Here is a 14,175-nt window from a genome sequence, read left to right as displayed (position 1 = left end):
ACAGTCCCATTTTATTTTTGTGAGTTAGTGAGGAAAACAATGCACTTTTCATATTCTAGCCTCTGAATTAGCTGCACAAACTCCCTTGGACCCCGCAGGAAAGCTCCTGCTGCGTATTTCTGAATATTTTGGTATGCACCAGGTTCCTGACCAATTACTCACAGCAGCTACCCTACTCTTGGGGGGATTCCTGTCACCAGCTAACCCGTGGCTGGAGAGTCTCCAAGCATCACTCATCAGTGCTAATATTAAATGTATAGGGTTAGACAGACAGCTTTGTGCAATTGCAAATATCCTTTTTGACCTGGCTGACGGCAGCTCTCATGCATACTGGTGGAGCTGGATGGTGCATGGAGGAAAAGGTCAATCTGTTGTCAGCTAGCATGATGGCAATAATTATAAATACATTTGATCTTTTACTCTTGACTGAAATGTAAGTTTAAAATAGGCTGTTTCTCCCAGTGCCAACTCTTATGGGTCCCGTAAGTGCCTCTGACTAGCCCTCTGACACTGCCAGTATGCCTGTACCTTTTGCACCTGCTGACTCCTGCCACACAGCCCACACACACAGACAAGGAAAGTTAATTTAACAAGATGCCTGAAGCCAACTTGCTTCACTGGTCCAGACAATTTCACTCTGCTCAAAAACAGGACGAGGAGGCAAAAAAATAAAGGGCTATACCCTTCAGCACCCTTGAGGGAAAAAGGACAACCTTGCCTTGTGGTGTGACCTTCAGCAATCAGCTTCATCTGCATCTGTCCAAGTCTCCTCTCTTGCATAACAGAGACAATACCGAAATACACAGTGGTAGTGAAACTTAATTCAAAGATGTCCAAGAAGGACTTGGAGTGCCTTGCACAGCAGACACCACATGACTAGGAAAGATATGCTCCCCATCTCTGACAACCTTTCACAATCCCAACAAAATCAAATGGCACCAGAGCACCGACGTGCCAGCCAGCAGGGCTGTTTGTCTGCTTTCCACATGGCCATCTTCCAATGACAGCTGAGGGCAGGGGTGCTGATGCAACTTGTGCTCTTCCTGATGGAGTTCTCTCTGCTTATTTTAAATTTCAGAGCTTATTTCAGATAAAGGCAGAGTATACTACATATCTCCCTCAAATTTGAACGTGTGTCAGGGAACAAAGAAAATAACAACTGCGATCTTCAGATGTTTATTGGGATGGTGAAACAGAGCTAAAAATGTCACCTTGAAACTGGTAACATGCTTTAGCATTCATATATCTCTACTGTGAACAAGAGGGTATCAGTGAAGGAACAACCACCAAGGCATTTGTCATGATTAATTGTATACTGTTGCTAATTTAGCTAGAGCTTCACAAAAGAGAGCATCTACTCACAAGTCATTACATGGAGGGACAGGTTTCACCACACCAATTGAATTAACCAAAACAATTCTTAGGTAAAAACTGTGACTTAGCTGCTGAGGTGCAACACCAGAGTCTGGGAAGCATCATTTTGACTGGACCATGTCTCCCCTAACACAGCCTGCAGTGCCAGCTCTGCATGGCATCCCTTGTTCAGGCCTGGGCTGCATCAAAAGAACATGTGGCCATGGAAAACTGCCTGTTTCCCTCAGGCAGTATACGCACAGTTCAAAATCAGAGTTTAATATTCAGCAAAAAAACAAAGCTTAGCAAATTAATTCAGCAAACAGAGAATCTCTAAATGAGCTGAACTAATGCAATTTTCTCCCTCCCCAAAAAAATCAAGCATTTTAGCCCATCAGTGTCAACAGTTAGAAGCAAAAGACATCAATGTGTCAGTGTTATGCAAACTCAATTTTTCATTAAAAACATTTTGACAGACAACTCCCAATGAGCTCAAATTCTACATGAGCTATAATTGCTTAAAAGAGGAAGCCATTTTGGCGTATTAGAAAGCTGAGTAAAATAGGAAAAGTAAAGTCTTGCTTATGGATTGTGCCATGAAATTATAGTAGCAAATGCTTGGGACTGTTGCATTATATAGCACAACAGAAGCTTCTTGTGAACAGCGGTGTAATTTTTTCCCCATGCTTTCTACAGTTATGGTAAAGATGTCACATATATGCACATAACCAGCTTGAGAGATCTTACACCATCTAAAGTACAACTGCTCTAATTAAAAACCTTCTCAGGCTAGCTACAGATTAGACCAAATATTTACTTTGTTCTATAAGCAGAAGTGTTAAGCTTCTTATGACTGTAGGAAGGTATAAATATCCAGTGAAGACAATACGAATTTTAAATAAAACACTCCAATGGAAACCAAGTAGTCATAGAATTATGACTGAGATATGATAAGTCACATTTTGGTAAAAAAAGATATACCATCTCTGCCATCCAGTATTTATTGAATAGGAGTGGCTTTTGTGTGACTTATGAACTATGCAAATACATATGCAAACCTATGCAGAGATAAATGCATAAATTCAAAGATTATTCCAGCCAGGAAACTTGTAGGATGGAATAATCTATAAAGTGTTTCTCAGTATGTGATCTGAATTGAAGGAACAGCCACTCTGGGGAAAAAAAGAAGGATCCATCCCCCTGTCCCCTTAACAGTCCTGCTAGAGGCACGGGTGCTGACAGCATCCGGGCTGTTGGTGTGTGCCAGCTAGTGACAGAATTGAGCTTTCCAGACCATTTTACATAGGTCAGCAGTCACCTAGTACTAACTTGCATCTGACCATGCCATCCTCAGCAAGATTTGCATGGATAATTCTGAAGTGTTCTGCAACGACTATCTGCATATAGAAGGCCAGATCAAAACAAAGCAGCAGCATGGGTTGAAATATGATGGAATAAGGTTATAACAGGAAATCTAGATCTGCACTTATGGTATTGTATTCACCATGATCCCCATATGCTAATAACAAGAGGGGCTTGGGGGAGCACAGGAGTAGGTGCTTTCCTTTGATGAGGTTCTACTGAAGTCCCTGACTGCAGGGACTGACAGCATCCTGCTGCCTAGCTCCAGCCAGGGTCCGACGCACAAGTTGCCATGGAAACGGTAGAGATTTTCTCTTCTGTTGCATCACTGCACCGAATGTAAAACTACGCAGGTCTCCAGACTGCTCATATGGTGATGAATGAGCAGAAGAGCAGACATGCCTCTCACAGCCCGCATGGGGACTGTTGCAGAAGGACTAAACGCCGTACGTGACACGGCAGAGCTCCTTTGCGTGCCTGCTCCCATGCAGGCAGACACACTTGGGCCCCTTGTCGATCCCACCACAGGCAGGGCACAAAGGTGAAGCCCATTAACCCAGCCTCAGGAATGCCCAGAAGCAAATCTGTGATCCAGCTGCCATCTAAAAATAACACTGCACAAACCACTTGAATTGGCCAGTGCCAGAAGTGAGTTTAGTTCAACAGCTTTGATTTTGCTAGTGCTTCTTTTGGGGGTTAGCTTCCACACCCAGAATTTCGCTGAGTCCTGGCCATCAACTAATCATTCTCATGCAAGACAAAAATATCCTGAAACCAGTTTTTTTTGTATTGGAACTGAGAAAGCTCCAGAAATTTTGAATCTTTCAGCAACATTGGGCTGAGTCTCCAATGTGTAACATTATTCGAGGACAGTTTTTCAAGCCCATTTAGAAGTAGCACATAAGAATTTTAGTATTACATGTGGTCTGTGTGTGACATGGCATGAGAAAGCAGCACCTCTCTCCCCCATGATGCTGAACTGAAGTTTGATAAACATAGTACTTGAAGAGGAAGTTCACTTTCCTCTGGAGCATCAAATATAAGGCACTTCCAAACAGAAAAATGCCAGACATTGGTGGGTCACCAATCTGTTCCCCAAGTCTTGATAAAAGTGCAGAGCTGGTTAGAACTGCACCCAAATCACTTCAAACCAAATCCACAACCCCAGATGGACTCACATTTGCACCTTCCCAAAGCTGGGAATTGGACAAGGTTCTCAAAGCCCATCATCATTCTCCAGAGCTGGAATCACAGAGCTGCCACCTCCCACCCTGCCTGCCTTCAATGCAAGGCTGTGGAGGACACAACTATTCAGCCACCTTCTTCCCAGCATCGTGGGTTGAAATATGATGGAATAAGCAGTCTTCCAATGCAACAGGGTGGAAAAGGCCTTTCCTGTGTCTGGCAAAAAATAAACTACTTTAAACAATGCTGAGCAGATGTAAAAAGACAAGTTGCTCCTACTGAGTGTTTTCCCCCTTTGCTACAAAATGTAGCAACTGCTGTCTAACTGATCTGAAGTATTTAGTTAAATATATTATTTATTGAAATGAACTATAGAGACATAAATATTAAGCAGGTAAGAAGTTGGGATGCAGTAGGTGGATGCTCAATCAGGGTTCTGGCATTGGTACTGCTGTCTTTATAAATCCGAATAATGATAAACAGGGAATGTAATTTTATCACCTCAAACACTCAGGGAGGACTGTGTTGTTCTCTGGTTTTCACTTTTTTAAAGCAAAATCAGTTTTCTGCCCCACTAACAAATCTTTAACAAGGAGTAAACTCTCCAGTTGAGGGGGGAAATAATTATCTGCTGCATTCCTGGCCCTATTCTGCATACAGGGGAAGAAAACAAAGAAACCTAGTCCAATTTAAAGTGACTATTTTCTGTTTAAAATGGTAAGGCCTAACTTTGCACTTGGAATTAGGCTCCACACCTGAGGAAAGATTTGTGTCCATACCCTTGTGAAAGGGCAGAAGGGTATTTGTAGTGAAAAGGAGGACATATGAATCCTAAGACAAGACTTCTACACTGTGGGCTTCTTGATTCAATCTGAGCTTCATTAAAGCACTTTCAATTGTAGGCAAAGTCAGATGAAACTATGCGGCACAACCTTGAAAATATTATGATTTACTAAGTGTACAATCATTTTATATTAATTTTGCAAAGCTTCATAAGGATATTCCTAACTTCTCTACAGTAATGAAGATACTTGGAGCCATTCAGAAGGCAGTTCATAAGCTATTTCCAGCATGAGAGACAAAAGCTGGGTTTTGTTTTTCCCTGCAGGAAAGTTGTAGCCCTGGCACCAAATTTCCACCATTACCTTTCCTAATGAATTGATGAGGGAAACTATCCAGCATATCTCTTCTTCCTATTTTGGAAGTTGATGGACTTCCATGGCTCAGCTAAAATAAATTACGCAGAAATATATCTACATACTCAGAAACCAAATGTTTCGGTTAAAAATGGCAACAAAGCAGGGCTTCAAGAATTTTTTTTCTGCCTTTTTTTTTTAAGCATTCCTCTGTGTATATAATACTGTGACACATAATAGAGTGTGACAGGTCATTTCGTGCATCATTTAATTCTTTGCACTGCAAAGTGCCCTACCACAATAAAGATTAGATACATCCCCCCCCACCCCCAAATGCTGCTCAAGATGCAAAGCAGAGAAGTCTATAAATTGTAGGAAAAAGAGGAAACCCTATTCACCACTACCGAAAGGTTGTATTTTGTTTCTCTCCCTCTCACCTTGCAATTTTTAAAATTTTATTTTTTCTAACACATAAAACTAAAAAATTACTTTAAAAAAGGGAGGGGTGGACAAAGACAGAAAAAACACCAAACTTCCCACCCGGGATGAAAAGGTAACACTACTAAAGGAAATGTTATTTCCTTTTGAATTTCAGAACAGAGGAAGAATAGAGGCTTTGTGAAGATTTGTTTGCTAGAGACTGAAAGAATGCAGATTTTTTTTTTTCATACCTCTAAACCCATGCTTTTTCTTCATATTGCTTTTTAATGCCTTTTAAATACATTTATGAAAAAAGGATCATTTTATGACCACAAATATGTACAAGAGTCAATGTTTTTCAATTGCTGAATGTCAGCTGAGAGACAGATGGGGAATTTGGTTGTAGTTCATATGGATTTAATGTATTGAAACAGAGTAACATACTAAGCAGCACACATAAACAACATGAGTTTTAAGCACCTAAGTTACAGATCACATTACAATGATTTGCCTTCCTCATTCCCTCATACACTGCAAGTAACTCTACACACAGATGGAAAATACATTTTATGGTTTTCTAACTACACTGAGATCACTATTTTATGATTATTTTTAGTTGTTTTTCCATCCAGCTTCTATAAACACACAATCCTCAAAAATATGACTTTGACTTTTAGATACAAAGAGTTACATGCCAGCATGCCTGACTTGTACCCCTATGCTATTAAATCTCATTAGTGACAAGTCGGACTCTAGTATTTTATGGTAAATTATTAACAAAAGAGTGTACAGTGTTTTCACTTTGATATCTAATCATCATCTTACCAGCTAAGGTAATTACTAAGGTCACCAAAGTATTGAAAGATTCACTACTGAGGCAGACTCAAAGTCTCCCTATTTCAAAATTGTCTTTTTCTAAGAAATTATCTCCCAAGTTTTTTCTCTGTCCAACTAGAAAGCAACAAAACTAGCTCTAAAACACAATTAAAAGGTATCTAACACACTTACCAGCACTTCATGTTTCAGTGGGCTAACTTTTTGTAGCAATATAGCTATAGGTCTGTCTAAGAAAAGATATAAGCAAAAGTACAATAATGATTCTTGTGGATAAGAACAAAACTTGCACAAAGAAATTTCTTTAGTGCTTCCTTATCTTACAAAGAATAATACATTTTTAACCATAAATTCTACCCTAAAATAAAACTATGCAGTCTTGCAGCAGTGGATTGGGTTTCTTTAACTTTTTTTTTTCTTTAAACTCACGTTTTTCATTGTGATCAGCTCCTGAACCTAAAAATTTATTACATTTTTCAGGTAGTTTAAATAATAAGCTTTTGAGTAAGCTTCAGTAATTCTTCAGAGCAATTCAGTAACTCTCCTCTCTTGCCACTTGCTTTCTACAAACTGAGGAGTTTCTTGCTATGACACAAACAATGTCACTTTTTTGTTAAGATGGAGAGACCAAATGTGGATCCTTCTATTAATATATGACCACTGCAATTTGCATAGAGCTAAGAAGACTTATTTGAAGTAAAACACTTCTCTAAGGACAGACTCACAAAATTCTCACCAGTATGAGTATGTTTGGCTAATGAAAAATATATACATGTATGCACACATACAATGTAAAAATATGAACAAACATGAGTGAACTGAAATTTCTTTTAAATCAGCCATATTTGAATGCTGTGTCTAATCACATTTTCACAACCATGATTAAATGCAAAGGGCAAACAGTACACTACTGCTCTTTACAATTTTAAATACAGAGCATTCCTTTAAAAGTGATGGTTTATGTTCTATGTAAATGTGACTAAATAAGAAAGTAAAGAAATCCTCTGAAATAAGTAGTGCTGACAGATTTTTTTGCTACTTATTTTACTGTAAGTCAAACAAGTGAGTGAGCAGGATTTGGCACTTAATGCTGACAACTTTTAAAAAAAAAAAGAAAAAAAGAGAAACCCCCCAACACTAGTGAAAATCAACATGAATCAGACACTTTACCCCCATCTAACATGTCTTACAACACTAGCTGTTTGAAGCGCAAAGGCAGGAAACATAAGACTGAATAAATCTGTTACTTAAACAGGGTTGTGGGGGGACAGTACCCTTATACCTGCAGTCAACTCAGCAAGACATGGCTCTGCATTTCTTACTGACCAGTAAAACATTAAAAAGAAAGTCAGTAATCACTGAATAACTGGATAAAGAAGGAAAAAAATAAAAAAGATTCTCTATAAGCCTACTTTGGTTTTGTACCAGTATCAAGTGGTCCCTACTATTGTTAGGAAGTATTCATGAAAAGAAACAAGACTCAACAGTCTGGAGATCAGCAGCTCAGGCTCCATGCTGGCCTCTGCACCTGCTCCAGCTCAGCGGTGCACAAGAGCTCTGCAGGAGCAGGGCGGGAGAGGATGGTGGAAGGCCATCAATAATACATGTCTGAACAGCCAGAGGGAAGCAGAAGGGATTGCACACTGCATGGTGATTTCAAAGCTGGCATTCTTGAGAGCATTCTAGGCCATTAAGAGAGCATGACCACCAGGTATTTTCTGGTGTTTTCCAGCATAAAAAAGAGATGCTGGAAGGGACTTACTCTCGACTGCATCCCAGACCCAAGCAGCTCTCCAACATGCTTGCAGAGACAGGACAGTCTCTACCAGAAATTCAACACCAGTTCTTCTCCTTTCATATTCAGGAGTCAAGTTCATATGCAGAGAGGTCTGACTGCTTTCTCACATTTGACACTGTTATCAGAATTAGGTTCCAGATATATAGGCTACTGACAGGTTTTCAGATCAGGCAGATAATGCTGCAAAAGCTTCCAAAAGCAATAGGTGTCTATTCTCTGCTGCTTGTAGTCCTTATTCATACAAAAGATTTACCACCAACTTCCATATACCATTTGCCTAGTCCCTTCTCTTGCTATCCTGAACCCACAGAGTCAGCAACGGCCTTTTCAATTTAATATCAACTTTAATACACCCGAGTGCAAAGTTCTGTGGCATGCTATCATTGTCACTTTATTGTCAGCCTCTGAATTCCTGGTCACCCTGAGGGTTTAATGCTTGTTTTCCTGGTATTTGCTGTTTCCTCTCTTGCCTAGATTTCTGTCCTTCCCACTACACTGTTGTTAGCAACAACTGACTGCCACAAGCATTTTGCCTTTGCTTTCCAGATGCAGTAAGAGAGTAATTTGGATCCTCCTATTTCACAACATGCGGCTCCTCTTTATTGGTTCCTTAGACTTCAGGGAAGGTTACTTCCCACCTTTCTGCATCTTTATCTCCAAGTGCCTCACTCTCCTCATCTCCTTTGTCATCCTACTCCCCACAACACATCTGTTCCTCTGAAAGTACAAGAACTTGTCACTCTCCAGTCCCAAGCTTGGAGAGCACTCTGGGGGGCACCACACATGCAACAGGAGGGAAAGGGCTCCATAAACTCTGCTTACTTAGTCTTGCTTTATATATTTGATAGTCCCTCTGAAACTGTTTGTACAGCTTTTGAACCCACTGTCCTGCCCACATCTGGTGGGGAGGGGAGATACCAGAGAGAATTACAGGTCTACAGGTTCTACAAAAACAAGTGATTACATGTTAGAGAAAGTTCATCCTTCCTGCAGTGAGCACTCAACACCCATTGGCCTTGAGAGAGCATGCACACAACTGAGACACTATGTATGACCCATCTAAATGGGAACAACTCCTGCTAAAACTTGCAGTCAACTTGGAAGTGCAAACCTGAGAGAAGCTGTGTTTCCATTACTCACCAAATTACCTAACAGCCTGCTTTTCCTCTCTCAGCAGTCTACAGTGCACCCAGCCCAAAACCAGCATCAGTTACATGTCTCCATCCCAATTCAGGGCTATTTTGTTCTTGCCCCTGCACTAGAGTTTACTACCATTGCCAAGGTTCTAACACAATCAGTTATGAATCAGGACACAGGAAAAACTCTACCTGGCTGTAGTGCACAGCGTTGGAAGGCATCTACTTCTAAACATATCAGTTTGGAGGATAGAGGACAGCAAATTCTTGAACAGAAAGACAAACAGCCCAGAGTTGGTTATTTAAAACATACTTTGCTACCTGTTAAGAAATTCACAGGAAGCTTTTCCACAAGTTCAGACAACAGCAAAAGTTATGTTGTTTTCAATATGAACAATACATGGTTCATATCTTAATCAAAAAAGAAAAAGGGACTATCATTTTAATAGGTAAGCACCACTGCGTACCTCCAAGTTAATTAATGATGGCTTCTCATTAAGTACATTTTACTAGAAACTTCAAACACTGTACAAATCATTGTTTGTCATTTTACTCAGTATCTACTGAAATACCCATTCACATAGCATAAATACAGGTGTACACCACTTGCCATGCCATTGCTTCATATGGCAGTTTTAAGAACAAGTAACACTAAATTTGTGACATCTCTAACAGATCCTCCCCCTTATTAGAATTTAAACTGCTCACTTAGCATATAGTATTTTTCAGTGTTTCTCTTTCTGAGTGGGTTTTCATGTTCATGGGAGTTTCAATAGATAGTTGGTCATGAAGTTTATCTCCATAAAATACCATAACATATTTCAATGTGTTATTCCTTTATTATTAAAAAACTCCTCTTAATGATGGCAATCTCAGGTTTTCCATATATTTTTACATTCACAGCTGTGAATATTTATTTTCTGACCATTTTCATTGATGAGTTTATTAAAGTTTGCATTTAATTAATGTTTATAAGCAAGTCTATTAAAATGTACTAATGCATACCACTGCAGTTGTGTGCATAGTTTGTTCACTCCTGCTAGCTCTGTTCCCACATATGTCAATCTTATGTATATAAAAAATTTCAGGTCACTTCTGCATCAATTTATTGGTAACATATTAACAAATTATTAAGTAGATGTTGAGTATTACCTAGCTGAACAGAACATTTAAAGGCTCTGTGATGAGTAGGAGGCAGGAATACATTCATGCTGAACCACTGAACTAGACTTGCCACTAGATCTTGCCACTGCCAAGAGCTATGCTTTGGCTGATGGAAGTCTTTGAGCCAACAACAATTGCTATATTCTCAGCACAAGGAAATACAGAAATGAATTATTCACAAGTAGTATTATTCTGAATTGCTTTTGGATTTTCTTTACTACAGCCTTCCCCAGCTCTCTTGTGTTATTTAAAACTAATGATGTTTCACTCATTCAAAAATGCTGCATGTAACCTGGTGCATTTGTTTCATCTAGATGATGCTAAAGGCAACTATTGGCATGCCCTAGTTGCTGAGCTCAAAACAAACAAGTCAGTGATGTATGCAGGAACAGGGGTTTGCTGATGTATAGGTATGTTCTAAGTGGAAATACCAAAAAGGCCTATCTTTTTAGACTGAGTGTCCTAGGAACTGAAAACTAAACTAGCATAAAATATCCTTCTTTCCCCTTCTTTAAGGTCCCAGTAAGACAGTTGGGTAGCAGCTACAGATGTAGGCAGAGATGGGACACTGGAAGAGACCTTGCTTCACGGAAATCTGGGCAAATATATTTTAAAGCACTTAGTCTCCTATATCTGTATTTTTAGCCTTGTTGCTGTTCTTTATCCACTGATTCTTTATCAGCATTTCCTCCTGCGGAGAAATCCCTCCCTCTCCCACAGTTTATTCAGCCAACCAGTCTCAGCGTCTGAGGTCAAGTGGGGATAGAGCCACAGCTCCTCTAACAGAACTCTCCCATGGCCTGCTTTGCCCTCCAAAGCAGGTCAAATGGGGCTGTGCAAGCAGCAGCTGGACTTGAGATGCTGTCTCTTAAAGTACGCTGTTGAGGGATCAGTCTTATGCTCCATTTTCATGCACTGTCTCAGGTCACAATCTGGCATCTTAAACCAGTAGCAGCCCTTCTACAAGTTTTTATTTTTTTCAGTAAAGATCTCAAGTAATTGTAAAAACATGCACCTTGGATGTTCTCTTTTAAAGCATAGAAATTTAGGAAGAGTCTATGTTCTGTCCTTTCAGCTTTATCTGTCTGCACAATTTTTAAAATAACTTATGACTATGCAAGTTAGAGGATGCTGTTTCTTACAAATTTCTACTGCTTATATTACACTAAATCACATTCATGAATTGGGTCTGTTATCACTAAAGCATAAGCAAGCTATAAATACAAAACCAACTGATATTACTATTAGCTTTGGGAGTCCAAAACTTATTCGTGACGTGAACCTTTGTTCACATGTAAGTGAATTGTAAGTGATGTGAACCTTTGATTTTTGCTCTAATTAACTGAGTACAAAATGAGCATAAAACTGTATTTTGGGAGAGGAGAGTTGCCTCACAAATCTATTGCCAGCCAGGGGAGGAATACTCAGTGACCTTCACAGATGGGTGAGGAGTTAGAGAAAAGCAAACCCCAAGAAGATAGAGAATTCTCCTGACTCAGGTCAGAGAATTTAATCTGGTGTTTGCTCCAAGTCACAGACAGCAATCAAAGATGAAGAGGAGCATTACTTGCTCATCCTCTCTTGGATTTTAAAGGTGCTTCCCTAACACAATTAAAATTGAACATCCAAATATCACTCAAACAAGTGAAAGCTGGAGCAAGCCCTGGTCTGTCACCATCCCTGCTCTTTCCTCACCCCAGCCAGCCTTAGGGAGGCCACCACAACCCCAGAAGCTCCACAAGACTAGTGGCTTTTTACCAGTGAGCATTTCCAGCCTCTTAACAAAAAGAAAAGCACTTGTTTCTGGATAAGGACAAGGTGGACACCAGTTCCTGCCACAGGCATACTGGGTACCTGGGGACAGACTGCCTCCTCAGTGCTGTCCAAACCTGCTGCATATATTAATGTGAATGAATCAAGTTTGACTCACCCATCCATGCATGTGGGACAGCTAGTGGAAATGGAGGCAGCTTCCTGCACAGGCAGAGCAAATAAAATGACTCTTACATAGCCAAGCCAAGTATCTTTAATTAGAAACACACCTTCATTAGAGTCTTTAAAAGGAAAATTCAATTTGCACCTAACTTGAAGGCTTTATACAATCTTTAATTAGTTGCAACTATCTTAGCTAATAAAACCAAATACCTTCTGCACATGTTGTTACTTAAGAGAGCATGAGGTGCAGCTGCACACACAATCAACCTTTCACAAGAGCAATCTGGAGACAGAAACAGTGAGGAAACTTGGAGCTCTCCAAAGGCCAATACTACCACTACAGCAGCTTCTTGCAGGGTGCTTGGCCAAGCCCCCCGTGCAGCTCTGCTCTCTGGAGGACTTTGCTCTCCACAGCTACTTTGACAGGCTCTTCCAAGAAATGAAGAAATGGCATTTCTCTTGTAAGTAATGTCTCAGCTGAAAGAGGCAGGTTGCCCTAAATATAACACTGTGTGTCAAAGAAAAGCTGTTGTATTGCCTTGCCCTGTCTCCATCCCACCATGCTGAGCAGTTGCTCAGTATTTCCAAGCTCATGATCGTCCCTGAGCAGAGACGAATACTCAGAGATAGTGTGGGATTGCTGCAGCCATTTAAGATACTAGTGCCCGCAGCTGTCTGTGTGACAGGATTTGCAAATGCCCCCCCCCCAAAAAAAAAGTCTGCAGAAGCACATTATACTTAGACTGCAGTTCATACTCTGATATCTTAGTGAAAACACCATTTCAGAATAGCTTTAATGTATTACACTGGGCTGTGAAAGGGAGCAGCTAAGGTTTAGACCCCACACTCTCTTCAGTCTCTTGTACAGAGGGTAATACACAGAATAATAATACCTGAAGCCACTCTATCAAGGTTCCCTTCAAGTTCACCTCTTGCACCCTCACCTTGCCATAGCCTGCAGTGGACACTTGCAGACACAACATTTTTTTTTGTTTATCTTCTACTCCTCCTCTACATCCGACCTCTAGCAATGTACTGATAAGTATTTTAGAGCAGGATAACAGTTTACCAGCTAAACCCTTAGCTCTCCTCTTTCCCAGCTGTTAACTGCTTACAGTCAGCCTATGGCAGGTATGGCTGTTAGTATGTCCCCCACTGTGCAGGTGACTTTGGAAACACCAGCCTTTAAGAAGTGAGTCACAGTAGTCAGTTAACTTTTGTTCCCAAGTGGCATAACCCCCAAATTTAGTAACCTTAAAGCCCAGAAGGCTGGCTAGATCAAAGTAATGCAAATGTGACTGCACTGTGGGACTCTTTACCTCTCTTCTCCCTCAGGAGAATGCCCACCAGGTGAAAGCAGACTCACAAAAAACCCAAACCATGACATATGTCTAGAATCTTCTTGTCTCGCACAGGGCACATCTCTTCTGCATAGTGATTGGAAAAAACAAATACCTCTCTGCTCTTAGTGTCTCAGTCTCCTTTAGAGCTCCAGCCACCTGAACTTCCTTTGAGCTACTCAAACTCAGCAATTTTCTTTTGAGTACAAGTCTTAAATTGAGCAGTATGTCCAGTTTATCAACAAAAGCCTGCATTAGCAAAAATCAAGTGTTTGACTTTGAGCCCCCATTTCAGAGGCTTTGCTCATTTTCTTTAGCTGCATATTTTGTGGTGCATGTATGTTCCACCTTTGGCAAAGATTTGGCAGCGTTGCAGAGTCTATGACAGCATTCTGAGAAGTGACTTATTATCTGATTACAGCAAGACTACTGGTCACATCTCTTCCCTGACAGCCCAGATGATGAAACAAGTGTTGTATTTTGTTTGTTACACTTTAGTCTCCCCTTGTATT

The 14,175-nt window shown here is 40.4% G+C and overlaps 1 protein-coding gene across 4 annotated transcripts in view; it reads right to left on the bottom strand.

Annotated features, from left to right (window-relative positions):
- The window catches only part of RGS6 (regulator of G-protein signaling 6), a 123,932-nt gene extending 110,582 nt beyond the window's left edge, over positions 1–13,350 (bottom strand). For 2 of the 4 annotated variants that reach the window (XM_017812051.1, XM_017812067.1), the window contains exon 1: positions 13,268–13,347. In XM_017812051.1, the coding sequence (XP_017667540.1) occupies positions 13,268–13,306 (39 nt within the window). In that variant the 5' untranslated portion in view covers positions 13,307–13,347. Of the gene's footprint in view, positions 1–13,267 lie in introns of all 4 variants that reach the window. The other 2 variants (XM_017812074.1, XM_017812061.1) reach the window with 2 other exon arrangements.
- Between the last annotated feature and the right edge of the window lie 825 nt (positions 13,351–14,175).

This window comes from Lepidothrix coronata, unplaced genomic scaffold, assembly GCF_001604755.1.
Source record: "Lepidothrix coronata isolate B3197 unplaced genomic scaffold, Lepidothrix_coronata-1.0 Scaffold1, whole genome shotgun sequence".
Lineage (NCBI taxonomy): Eukaryota > Metazoa > Chordata > Aves > Passeriformes > Pipridae > Lepidothrix > Lepidothrix coronata.
Note: the sequence above shows the minus strand (reverse complement) of the source record. Positions and strands in the feature narration are given on the sequence as shown.